Source organism: Bufo bufo, chromosome 1, assembly GCF_905171765.1.
Source record: "Bufo bufo chromosome 1, aBufBuf1.1, whole genome shotgun sequence".
In the NCBI taxonomy this organism is placed as follows: domain Eukaryota; kingdom Metazoa; phylum Chordata; class Amphibia; order Anura; family Bufonidae; genus Bufo; species Bufo bufo.
In genome coordinates this window covers 685232373-685245306 of record NC_053389.1, presented here as the reverse complement: position 1 = coordinate 685245306, position 12934 = coordinate 685232373, and the positions used below count along the sequence as shown (strand labels likewise).

At 39.6% G+C, this 12934-nt stretch overlaps 1 protein-coding gene across 2 annotated transcripts in view; it reads left to right on the top strand.

Annotated features, from left to right (window-relative positions):
• Window positions 1-12934, top strand: part of RHCG (Rh family C glycoprotein) — a 236359-nt gene that overhangs the window by 210261 nt on the left and 13164 nt on the right. For both annotated transcript variants that reach the window (XM_040414158.1, XM_040414157.1), the window contains exons 6-7: window positions 4202-4339; window positions 7511-7647. In XM_040414158.1, coding sequence (XP_040270092.1) covers window positions 4202-4339; window positions 7511-7647 — 275 coding nt within the window. The remainder of the gene's footprint in view (window positions 1-4201; window positions 4340-7510; window positions 7648-12934) is intronic.

The following is a 12934-nucleotide window of genomic DNA, read 5'->3' as shown; positions in this document are numbered from 1 at the left end:
GCCCCATTCACTTCTATGTGGCTGAGCTGTGTCTAGGCCATGTGACTGATGAACGTGACATCACTGAGCCTAGGGAATGCTGGAGAAAGCTGCAACTGATCGGCGGGGGTCCCAGGTGTCAGACCCCCACTGATCAGATACTGATGACCTATCCAGAGGACAGGTGATCAGCATTTAGGTCTTGTAAAACCCCTTAACGCAAAACGCTGTACATGTACAGCAGGGTAATCTGTGCCAGAATGCATTCTGGCGTACATGCACGGCGGGCTGATCTGGTGGGTGCAGGAGCTCCACCCATTCGATCACTGCAGGGGCCCAGCAGTCCCTGACCATGACATAGAAGGGGTTTGCTGCGCATGAGGGAGCCCATCGGGTCCCCGTGCTGCTGTGAGAAGGCAGCCCGGTGCCGTGCAGAGGCTGCCAAATGCCTTGCACGGCATCGGGACCTGCCTTCTATGGGCGCCGAGGAGATCAGGCCTCAGGCTGAGTCTCCTAGGCAACCTGTTAGTGTATTACTCTGTGTAATACACTAACAAGCAATGCATTACAATACAGATGTATTGTAAGGCATTGCAGAGCCATTTTTGTCACCTTACATCACAAAAAGTGCAACACCAAGTAACCAAAAAGGCATATGTCCCACAAAATGGTACCAATAAAACTGTCACCTCATCCCACAAAAAATGAGCCCCTACATAAGGAAATCGCTCAAAAAATATAGCTCTCAGAACATGGAGACGTTAAAACATCATTTTTTTTGTTTCAAAACTGCTATTATTGTGTTAAAGTGCAAAAAAAAAAAAGTTGACATATTAGGTATTGATGCATCCGTAAGAACCTTTTCTTTAAAAATATATGATCTAACCCCTCAGGTAGACACCGTAAAAAAATAAAAAATAAAAACGGTGCCAAAAAAGCCATTTTTGTCACCTAACATCACATAAAGTGAAACATTAAGCGATCAAAAAGGCCCCCAAAATAGTACCAATCGAACCATCACCTCATACCGCAAAAAATGAGATCTAACTAAGACAATCGGTCAAGAAATTAAAAAGCTATGGCTCTCAGACTATGGAGACACTAAAACATCATTTTTTTGTTTCAAAAATGCTATTACTGTGTAAAACTTAAATAATTAAGAAAAAGTATACATATTGGGTATTGTCACGTCCGTAAGGTATAAAAATGTCACGTGACCTAACTCCGCCCTCAGGTGAACGCTGTAAAAATAAATAAAAACTGTGTTAAAACAGCCGATTTTTTTGGTCACCTTGCTCCATAAAGTGTAATAATGAATGATCAAAAAATTGTATGTACCCAAAAATGGTACCAATAAAAATGTCAACTCTTCCTGCAAAAAACGAGCCCCTGCACAAGACGATCCGCAGAAAAAAATAAAATATGGCGTTCAGAAAATGGAGACGCAAAAACATAATTTTTTTTTCAAATATGCTTTATTATGTAAAACGGAAACAATCAAACAAACAAAGTAGACATATTTGATATCATTGCGTCTGTAACAACCTGCTCTATAAAAATAGCACATGATCTACCCTGTCAGATGAATGTTGTAAAAAAAATAAAAGGTGCCCAAAAAATACCTTTAAAACTGGCACCTAATCCTCTAGTTTCCAAAATTGGGTCACTTTTTGGGAGTTTCTACTGTAAGGGTGCATCAGGGGGCTTCAAATGGGACATGACATCTAAAAACCAGTTGAGCAAAATCTGCCTTCCAAAAACCATATGGAGTTCCATTTCTTCTGCGCCCTGCCGTGTGCCCTTACATCGGTTTATGACCACATGTGAGGTGTTTATGTAAACCACAGAACTAGGGTAATAAATATTAAGTTTTGTTTGGCTGTTAACCTTCGGTGTGTTAAAGAAAAAAATGGATTAAAATTGAAAATTTGAAAAAAAAGTGAAATTTTGAAATTTCATCTGCATTTTCCTTTAATTCTTGTGGAACACCTAAAGCAGGGGTGCACAACCTGCGGCCCAGGGGCCACATGCGTCCCTTGATACCATTCAGTGCGGCCCCCAACCATCTGGTAACAGACATGTATGCCTATGTCTTGTGGCTGCTCACATGTATTTTTCATGTATTTCTACCATTAGATGGGAGTCCTGGAAGCGTAACTAGACATTATTGGTATATAATGTGTGTTCAATATGCCATAAGTACAATATTTCTGTTGTTAATACACCTTTAAATTTTTATTTCGGCCCTCGTCATTGGTTCAGTCTGGCAATGTGGCCCCCAACCAGGAAACGTTGTGCACCACTGACCTAAAGGGTTAACAAAGTTTGTAAAATCTGTTTTGAGTAACTTGAGGGGTGTAATTTCTACAATGGGGTCATTTATGGAGGGTTTCCACTATGTAAGCCCCACAAAGTGACTTCAGACCTGAACTGGTCCTTAAAAAGTGGGTTTTGGAAATTTTCTTTAAAATTTTAAGAATTGTTTCTAAAATTCTAAGCCTTCTAACGTTCCCCAAAAATAAAATGGCGTTTACAAAATGATGCCAACATAAAGTAGACATATGGGGAATGTTAAGTAATAAATATTTATGAGGTATCACTTTCTGTTTTAAAAGCAGAGAAATATAGTGACTCAAATTTATGACTATCATGAAGTACAATGTGTCACGAGAAAACAATCTCTGAATGGCTTGGATAAGTACAAGCGTTCCAAAGTTATTACCACATAAAGTGACACATCAGATTTGAAAAAATCTGTCCGGCCCTTAGGGCTCATGCACACGACAGTATTTTGCGTTCAGTATACTGGCCGTTTTTTGAGTTCAGTATTGAGTTCATTTCAATGGTTCAGCAAAAAAAAAAAACGGAAGTGTCTCTGTGTGCATTCTGTTTCCGTATTTCCCTACCGTGAAAAGATAGAACATGTCCTATTATTGTCCGCAAATCACAGTGTTTGGGTCCGCAAAAAAAAAGGGAACACATACGGAAATGCATCCGTATGTCTTCCGTATCCGTTCTGTTTTTGTGGAACCATCTATTGAGAATTTTATGCCCAGCCCAATTTTTTCTATGTATTTACAGTATAATGTACATGCCATACGGAAAAACAGAACAGAAACGGAAACACAACGGGAAACAAAAAACGGAACAATGGATCCGTGAAAAACGGACCGCAAAACACTGAAAAAGCCATACGGTTGTGTGAAAGAGGCCTTAAGGTGGAAAATGGCCCCGTCCTTAAGGGGTTAATAGCTCAGTCTGTACATGGCTCCATGTGTAGCCATGTGACAAAATCATGTGGCTTCTGTGGGTTCTCAGAACGGAATGAAGCCGTGGGGGGTTAGTGTACGAAAGAAAAAAAAAAGTTCATGTTTACTATAAGTTAGAAACAAAAAGTTAGCCTAAGACAAAAGAAGAAATAAACTTTGGAAATAAGCCAGTCTGTAAGGTGGGGCAGAGATTTAGGACAATGAATATTGGTTATGTTCCTCTGCTGTGCTCCACCCATTTTTCTGTCGTTAATTACACCGTGTTGACATGTCACAAAGACAAACAGATTTTCTTCGGTTTGGGTTCAGCGGTTTCACTGGTACTTTTACATGACTTAACAATGACACACATGACCTTTCTATAAAACCTAGAATATCAGGAATACCAACCTTTCCTTTCCAGCCTTTTACATAACGAAGGTCATACGGATCAGAAGATCAGAAGCAAAGTACAAATAGGTTTCCATGAACAGCATTTCTAACCACTTTTTGTTACACAGACATGACATATAGTAGTAGTACCATGAATTTTGCACAAAGGGGCACATTTATTAAGACTGGTGTTTTAGACAATGGTCCAGTGCAAACCCGGAATCCCTGCATCCTTTCACACAGTATATGGCAGTACTCTGCCTTCCCCCACATCTAGTGTGTGTGGCTTTATACAACTACTACTGTAAAAATCTCTATGTAGCCAGCTCCCTCTAGTGGCGGTTGTGCGAAAAGCTAGAGCTGTTTCTGGAAGTAGGAACTCCACAGCAGTATCGGTATGGTAGGGGTTCTGTGTGTTCCAGAATCAGTTTAAAGCTTGATAATAAGTCTTGCTGCTGATGTAAACTTTTACACAGATCTGTTAGCTTGTATGGGCTGCCCCTGCACAGTATTTCTTGTATTTATGTATATATTACTTAATGGCAAAAGACATGCTCATTTATATATTGCTTTCACGACAGGTGCACATCCAGAATGCAACCTTGGCCGGAGGTGTAGCAGTTGGAACAGCAGCAGAAATGGTTCTGACAACGTACGGATCTTTGATAGTTGGTTTCATATGTGGAATAGTTTCCACTCTGGGATATGCATATCTTTCAGTAAGTTATAAGGTTGGGTGTTTTCAGTTTGAATAGAAAGACTGTCTGCAACGTCATCCCATCAGATGCCACGTTAATAGCAACTGCAACACCTGAGCAGTTAAAGGGAGGGGGCTTCCTCTGATCCCCATAAGTCCCCCCCCCCCCTCCCCACATGTCATTATTATTATGGCAGACAAAAGACAAGTAAAAGTCCCCAGATGTGCAATCTACAGTGTAATACGATGATGCTGCAGGTACAATACTCTGAAAAACAGAAGTACTGTATATACAGAAGTGATCCAGGGATTGCATGTTTTAGCCCACTAGAGGGACTGAAAAAAGAAGTAAAAAAAAAGTTTGGTAAAGTTACAGATGTAGCAGAGCTGTAACGAATGGTTAACTCATTAAGTAAACAATGGTAAGAAAATGTTGACTCTTTCAATGGCTTTTGTCAAGAGATAAGTGTCACAAGTCATAACAGTTCATTTTAGTTCTGCTACATCTGTATTAACCCATTAGTGACCACCCAAATATATGTTTTATGGTGGTCATTAACAGGCTTTAAACTTGCACATATACCTTTTTACGCAGTTCACGTGTAGCCTGGCACAGGTGAGCTTCTGTCTAATAACAGCTGGGCACCTACTCTAATGATCAGGATCAGAGAAATCTCCGATCCTGCCCATTTAATGTCTCAGATGCCCCAGTCAACAGTGACCACCCTTTGGCCCCTGTGAATGTGATCTTTACTTGTCAGCTAGGGGTCTATTAAAGACCCCAAGGTCTGCGTTCTGTAAATGCCCAGTAGGCCATGCTAGAGGCGAGTTTTCTACACTGTACTACTTAAGAAGAACAGTGTAGTATGGAAACAATCACTTATTAGTCCCACAAGTGGGGATATCCACTTGTGGGACTAAAAAGTGGTGAAAATTTAGAACAATTAAAATTTTATTTAAAGACAAAAAGTCCCAAGTATATAAAAAAAAAATCCACCTTGCACCCTGAGAAAAAGTTTTTTAAATGGAGAAAATTGAAAACCTAAAATCCCATCCACATATTTGATATTGCCGCATTTGTAACAACCTGAACTATACAATTATCACATTATTTATCCCATATAGTGATAAAAAAAAATGTCCAAATTACTATTTTTTCCTTATCCGCCATACAAAAAAAATTGTCCTGCAAAAATCAAGCCCTCACACAAGACTGCCACTAGAAAAATAAAAAAGTGTTTGGTCTTGGGGTGCAGTGATGCAAAAAATAATAAACAAAAAAACGAGTTTTTGTTGTACAACTTAATGAGTTATGTGTACCCGAAAAAAGTGCCATTAAAAACTTGCCCTGCAAAAGAACAAGTCCTCATATGACTACATCGATGGGAAAATGAAAAAAAATTATAGTTCCTGGAATGTGAAGATGAAAAAATAAAAACATTGCTTGTCACTAAAGGATTAAAATATAGCAAAATCTTTTCCATTTATCATATAAAAAAACATATTTGACATCACTGCATCCGTTATCTATCGTGTACAGTAAATGCCGTGAAAAAAATACACAATGCCAGATTCAGTTTTTAATGTTTTAAAAGCAGTAAGTAGTGAAATTTTGACTTGGACTAGAGACCACCCCTATGGATCCACTTTTGTGTATTTTGGATTGAATTATGTAAAAAAAAATTGTGATTGATAAATATAAACTAGGTTTATTAGAACTTTATTTCAGGCTAGATTAGTGATTACCAAATCATGCTAATGGGTACGAATACCCTAAAAAAGAATGGTTTAAAAATAAGGGGTAGGGTACGATCAGACTTGGGAACCCTTACCTCGGTCATAATTTTTTTTTTTTACTTTCCTTAGCTTCCTTTGGGGTGGTTGGGCTATTATTTTACAGTTTCTGTCTGATTGCTATAACATTTTACTAGTAGTTAAAGGGCATCAGCAGTATTTGTAAAGACATTTGTGTCGGTCCTATGTTCATGCATTGCTGAGAAAAATAATGTTTTCGTATATGCAAATGAGCCTCTAGGAGGAACGGGGGCGTTGCCGTTACACCGAGAGACTCTGCTCTGTCTGCAACTGCTGCACCTTCTTCACTTTGATTAACAGGGCCAGGTAGTAAAATCACACCAAGCCCTGTCAATTAAGGGCTCATACACACAGCCATTGCCATTTTTGTGGTCCAGAAATAACTGATCCGCAAAACACGGATACCAGCCGTGTGCATTACGCATTTTGCAGAAAGGAACATCCTGCCCTCTATAGAACTACCCTATCCTTGTCTGTATAACAGGCAAGAATAGAACATGTTCTATTTTTTTGTGGGGCCGCGGAACGGACATACGGATGAGAACAGCACACAGTGTGCTGTCCGCATCTTTTACGGCCCCTTTGAAATGAATGAGTCTGCATCCGACCCTCAAAAAATGCAGATTGGATGCGGACAAAATACACAGTCGTGTGCATGAGCCCTAAAATGCAGAGACGCGGCAGTTGCAGAGAAAGCGGAGCCTCTAGGTGTAATGGTAACGGCCCCCGTTGCTCCTGGAGGCTCATTTGCATATATTAAAACATCATTTTTCTCAGCAATGCGGGCACATATGAACATGGGACCAACACAGATGCCTTCAGCTGCCAAGTGCACATGTAACAGGTCTGCCAGTGTCATAGGTACTAATCTGCTGACAGATTCTCTTTAAAAATTTACAACAACAAAAAAGAATAAAACAAGTCATTAAAAAAATCAACTCATCTCTCAAAGAACAAACCTTTAAATTTCAAAGAAAAGATGCTCCAGAATAGTTATTTCTATGGGAACATGGGTAAAAGGGGTATTCCAGGATTTTGTTATTGATGGCCTACCATCCGTGTAGCTCTGGCGCCAGACCTACACAGCTTTGTCCATTGTGTAGTGAATAGAGCTGGTTACTGCAGCACAACCACACAATGGACAGAGCGGTTTATTTCTGACACCGGAGGTACACTGATACAGCGGGGGTGTCAGGTGTCAGTCCCATGACAATTAGATATTGATGTCCTATGCTGAAGATAGTCCATCAATATTAAACTCTTTAAATACCCTTAATTTTTATACAGTTACATGCATTTTTATGAATAATAATTGAAAGCACTATTGGTTTGGTGTTAAAGGTTTGCAATGTGTTAACGTTTTGATCATACTTTACAGCCCCTTTTATCATCCAAACTTATACTACAAGACACGTGTGGAATCCACAATCTGCATGGGATGCCAGGAATAATTGGAGGGATTGTAGGAGCAGTAACGGCAGCAGCGGCTTCCCCCAGTGTTTACACAGTTGAAGGGTGAGATATGTTAAAAAAGAGGCTCATGCACACAAATTTATTTTTTCTCCCGCATCCGATCCGCATTTTTTTGGATCAGATGCAGTCCCATTCACTTCCGTCTGGTGTCCGCCTCCGTATGTCCGTTCTGTGCCATCCTCAAAAATATAGAAAATATCCTATTCTTGTCCCCATTACGGACAAGGATAGGACTGTTCTATCATGGCCCGGACGTTCTGTTCCACAAAATGCAGAACACATGCAGCTGGTATCCGTGTTTTTCAGATCCGCAATTTCCGGACTGCAAAACAGGCTACAGTCATGTGCATGAGCACTAAGGGTGGGTTTACACATATGTTTTTAATGGGATTTTTGTGACCTTTTGCAGTCTTGGTGGCATTTTTAACTCCAAATGTTAGCTGAAGTTCTTTGGGAAATAAAAAAAAACACAGGACACTACTCGCATTTTTCTATACTGGGGGCTTTTTGGGGGTCTTTAGTGTTTTTGTAAAAACATAGAATGTTAAAGCTTTTGCAATTTTTTTGTTTTTTGTCATCTCCTTCTCTATAAGAAAAGAAATGCAAAAAAAAAAGTCAAACAAAAAAAAACGGGCACCAAAAAAGCTCTAAAAATACATGGTTGTTTTTTTTTTTGTTTTTTTTTTTGTTACTGAACATAAATGCCAGAGCAAAATCGTGTGTAGAGAATATATTTTCTACACAGCATTACTTGAAATAAAGTCGAGGTAGGTTGGGCCAGTTATTTTTGGCGAAAAGACAATTTTTTTAATTTTAACCGTTTTAATAAATGAGGACAAAATAGATGACTTTTTAAATAGCTTTTAGGGAGAGGTCACATCACCGTCCTTTTTCCAGTCTTCTGATCCATGAGAAGAACAGAATAAAATGCACAGTACTTTTTTTTGTCCATCTAAAAAAATGGAACTTAGATGGAAATGGCTCAAACAGATGCCAGAAGTGCATAAGGCTACATGCACACGAGCGCGTCGTGTTTTGCGGTCCACAATTGCGAAACGAAATGGGCCACCCATAATAGAAATTACTATTCTTGTCTGCAAAACGGACAAGAAAAGGGCTTGTTTTATTTTTTTGCGGCCCCACGGAATGGAGCCACGGATGCAGACAGCACACAGAGTGCTGTCCGCATATTTTGCGGCCCCACTGAATTTGTCCACATCCGAGTCACATGCGGACCCAAACAACGTTCATGTGCATGAGGCCTAACTGATGCACAGGATCCGTTTTTTTTACAGGATCATGTTTTATTTCTGTTCTTCTGATGGATCAGAAGAACGGAAAAATGACAGAACCATTCATTTCAATGGGTCCACAAAAAAAACGGAAATTACTCCGTATGCATTCAGTTTATCCGTATTTCCGTTCTGCAAAAAAATAGAACATGTCCTATTATTGTCCGCATTACGGACAAGAGATAGTACTGTTCTATTAGGGGCCAGCTATTCCGTTCCGCAAAATACAGAATGTACAAGGACATCATCCGTATTTTTTTTTGCAGATCCATTTTTTGCGGACCGCAAAATACATACGGTCGTGTACATGAGCCCTTAGTCCGTTTTTTGCCCGGAGCCCAACATGGTCATTGAAAAACCAATACAATGTGACTTGTTATGCATCAGTCCTGTATTGTAATTCATTATATTTTGTCAAAAGAAAAAGGAAAGTCCGGTACAGTGTTAGCCAATAGAAAACTAGTTGAGTGCTCTCATTAAGAGAAACAAAATAAGAGTATTGCAGGTTTGATACCTTTTAATGGCTAACAAAAATAGAAGTAATGATGTTACATAGCGAGCAGTCCCTTCATCAGGCGTACTACAAGAATATATGAAGAAACAGCAATATATACAATAAGAACAGAGACATGGGGGAATGAATGGACATTTGAAAAATAACAGAGCAATATATTAAAGATCTTGAGAATGAGTCCTTAATTATCTTACAGATAAGGGGTGTGAAAGTTTTATGGTCTCTAAATTGATGTGATCTCAGAGACCTGGTGCCCCGACTATGTCTATAGAAGACTCTTTAGATCTTGTAGTGTCATAAATCCCGGGGACAAATTCAGTCCAGTTTTCAAAGCAGTGTTATAAATTTGTATTCCCAAATTCTTCTAGCTCTTTGGGATTTGAAGTTACCTTTTAATATGAGAACTTATGTGTTCTTCATTGTGTCCTGGGCTACAGAAATGCTTAGCCACAGGAAAGTGTAGCTTATTCTCTTTAATTGTGTGGAGGTGGGACCTCATCCTTGTATTGAGTTTCTGATCTTATCTGTTGTCATTATATGGGAACAGGTTTTGCATCTTCTTATATTACAGGGATGGGTTCCTTTTTCTGTGGTACATGGCCTTGAACTTGATCAGAATGTTCCTTAGATTTGGAGGTTTTCGGTAAGCTAGTAAGGGGGGATCTGGGAAGATAGTTTTTAGTTGTTCATCCTTACGTAGGACATGATGTATTTTTTGGCAGTTTTCCTCAGTACCTTTTATTTGTGGGTTGTAGGTCACAACCAGAGGTACGCTCTAGTTCTGTTTCTTTTCATTGTATTGTGTGATCTGATCTTCAATTGAAGCAGGATGATAGCCTTGGTGTAAAAATGTCCTTTTCAGATATTGTAAATGCTCATCCCTGTCTGATGGGCTGGAGCAGATTTGGTTATATCTGATGGCTTGACTATAGATGATGGACTTTTTAATATGTTTGGGGTGGAAGCTGTCCCATTTGAGGTATGTAGGCCGATCAATAGGTTTTCGATACAGGGATGTCTGTATTCAGCCGTCTTGAAGTTTTATGGTGGTGTCCAGAAAGCTGACTTCTGTGTGTGAATAGTTGAGGTTCAGGTTTATGGGGGGATGGAATTTGTTGAATTGTTCATGAAATTTTATCAGTTCATGTTCAGTGTCGGTCCAGATTATTAGGATGTAATCAATGAAACAGAAGTAGCTAAGGTTTTTTGGGGGCAGGATACCAAAAAGTTATTTTCCAGTTTTGCCATGAAGAGATTTGCATATTGCGGTGCCATTATACTGCCCATGGCGGTCCCAGTGCACTGTAAATATATTTCCTTGTCAAAAGAGAAATAGTTATGGGTGAGGATGAATTTGGTCAGTTGTAGTACAGACTCTGAGACGATTCCATTCGCCTCCAAGTATACTTGGCAAGCAGTTAATCCATCATTGTGCGGGATATTGGAATACAAGGATTCCACATCCATGGTTGCCAAGATTGTGCTTTTAGGGAGGGGACCTATGGTTGATAATTTGTTCAATAAGTCAGTGGTGTCCTGTAGAAAACTTGTTGTGTTCCTCACTAATGGTTTAAGGAAGCCCTTTATCCAAAAACTCACTAAAAAAAATGGCCTAAACGGGTGGAAATGCTCCAAACCCAGACACTGTAGCGTGTCTATAACCGGGGGAGCAATTCCTCCGCATGCGGTCCGCAGATAACTGCAATCCCCAGCAAAAAATGCGTACAATGGACTATGCCGGGGCAGACCGCATGCACAAGGACATCTTACACAAAATGATACATTGTGCAGATGAAAAAATATATACATACACAAATTACTGCAAAAAATGCACCAAAATGATACGCAACTGACAATACTAGCTAATTCCTCAAGCCGATGTTAAAAGCTGAGAACTTTGCCAATATGTTCCAGTCAGGAACATAGCTAGTATTGTCAGTTGCGTATTATTTTGGTGCATTTTTTTACAGTGATTTGCCCTCTATCCAACCTACACCTGAAATGATCGGCCTCCCTCGGTTCCCTGCTTTGTGTATTTTGGGAAGCATGTAGAATACTCCGATCCTGGGATTCTCAGGTACCAAGTCTAAAAGTTGCGTGGATCCTGCAGAAAGACCCCTGATGACCTTTAACTATCTCAAATATTTCTGACTTGTCTCCCTCCATTTTGATATACAGTAGTATCGTGTGTCTGTGAGTTGTTGGTGTGCTTCTTCTACATAGTCCAAAGTGTTCAAAATGACTATAGCACCACCTTTATCTGCAAGTTTTATGGTGATTCATTTGTTGTTTTTTAAGGTTTGAATCGCCCTCCTTTCCTGTATGTTGATGTTGAATGTTTCTTTTAGATGTTTGTCCGGTATTGCAGAGTGTACTACATTTCTAAAGGAGTCAATGTACTGGTCCGAAATGGTATTGCGGCCGGGGGGAGGGGTCTAGTCATGTTTTTGTCCACTAGTGCCAATTGTGTTTGGCTGTTTGAGAATTCTCTCTCCTGTTTGTCATGGAAGAACTCTTTTAGTCTTAATCTCCTAAAATATTCCTCCATGTCACTACAGAGTTCTGTTTTGTCAAGACTTTTGGTAGGGCAGAATGAGAGTCCTCTGGAGAGCACCTTGAGTTCCAAATTATTCGGTTTGTATGTTGACAGAATAATGACACCGCTGACTTTTCCAGGTTCCTGATCGATGTTCTGATCCATCTTGTTAGCTTTGGCTTGTACTCGATTAGTGTGTGAATACCTCCTCGCTCTAAGTTGAAGTCTGTGGAGTTTATTTTTCTTGTTGTCTATTAAATATAGTTGTAGTGTTCTGTAGTATTTTTGCATTCCCAGGACCAAATTATCAGTAAGTTTGCTCTTTAGCATTTGTATTTCCATTTGAATCTTTTTTTGGAGCTGTAGAAGACATCGATAAGATGGTTCCGCAGCCTTTCAGAAGTCCTGTAGCATAAACATTGTGCATAAGGTGTGTTGTAGGTGTGCAGCATAGGATTCTTTAAGCAAAGTCCTTTGGGGATTAAGTATTCCTTCTTGCATATGGTTAAAAAGAAAATGTCTCTGTCCAGATGTGCCAATTTCTTCAGAAGATTCTTTAATTCCATCTGTGTACGGTACATTATGGTATCCTCCATTTGGTCAAAAGAAAAAGGAAAAAGTCTGGTACCGTGTTAGCCAATAGAAAACTAGTTTAGTGCTCTCATTAAGAGAAACCAAATAAGAGTATTGCAGGTTTGATACCTTTTACCACAGAAAAAGGAACCCATCCCTGTAATATAAGAATATGCAAAACCTGTTCCCATATAATGACAACAGATAAGATCCGGATCCCCAACACACAGCAGGACTATAGGATCCCTGGGACATTCACATGTTCTACATCTAATGTTGTTTATCTGATTCTCTGCACTAAATGTCCTGTTGGAGGCCTCTATGTTGGAGAAACAGGACCGAAACTCAATGCAAGGATGAGATCCCACCGCCACACAATTACAGAGAAGAAGCTACACTTTCCCGTGGCTAAGC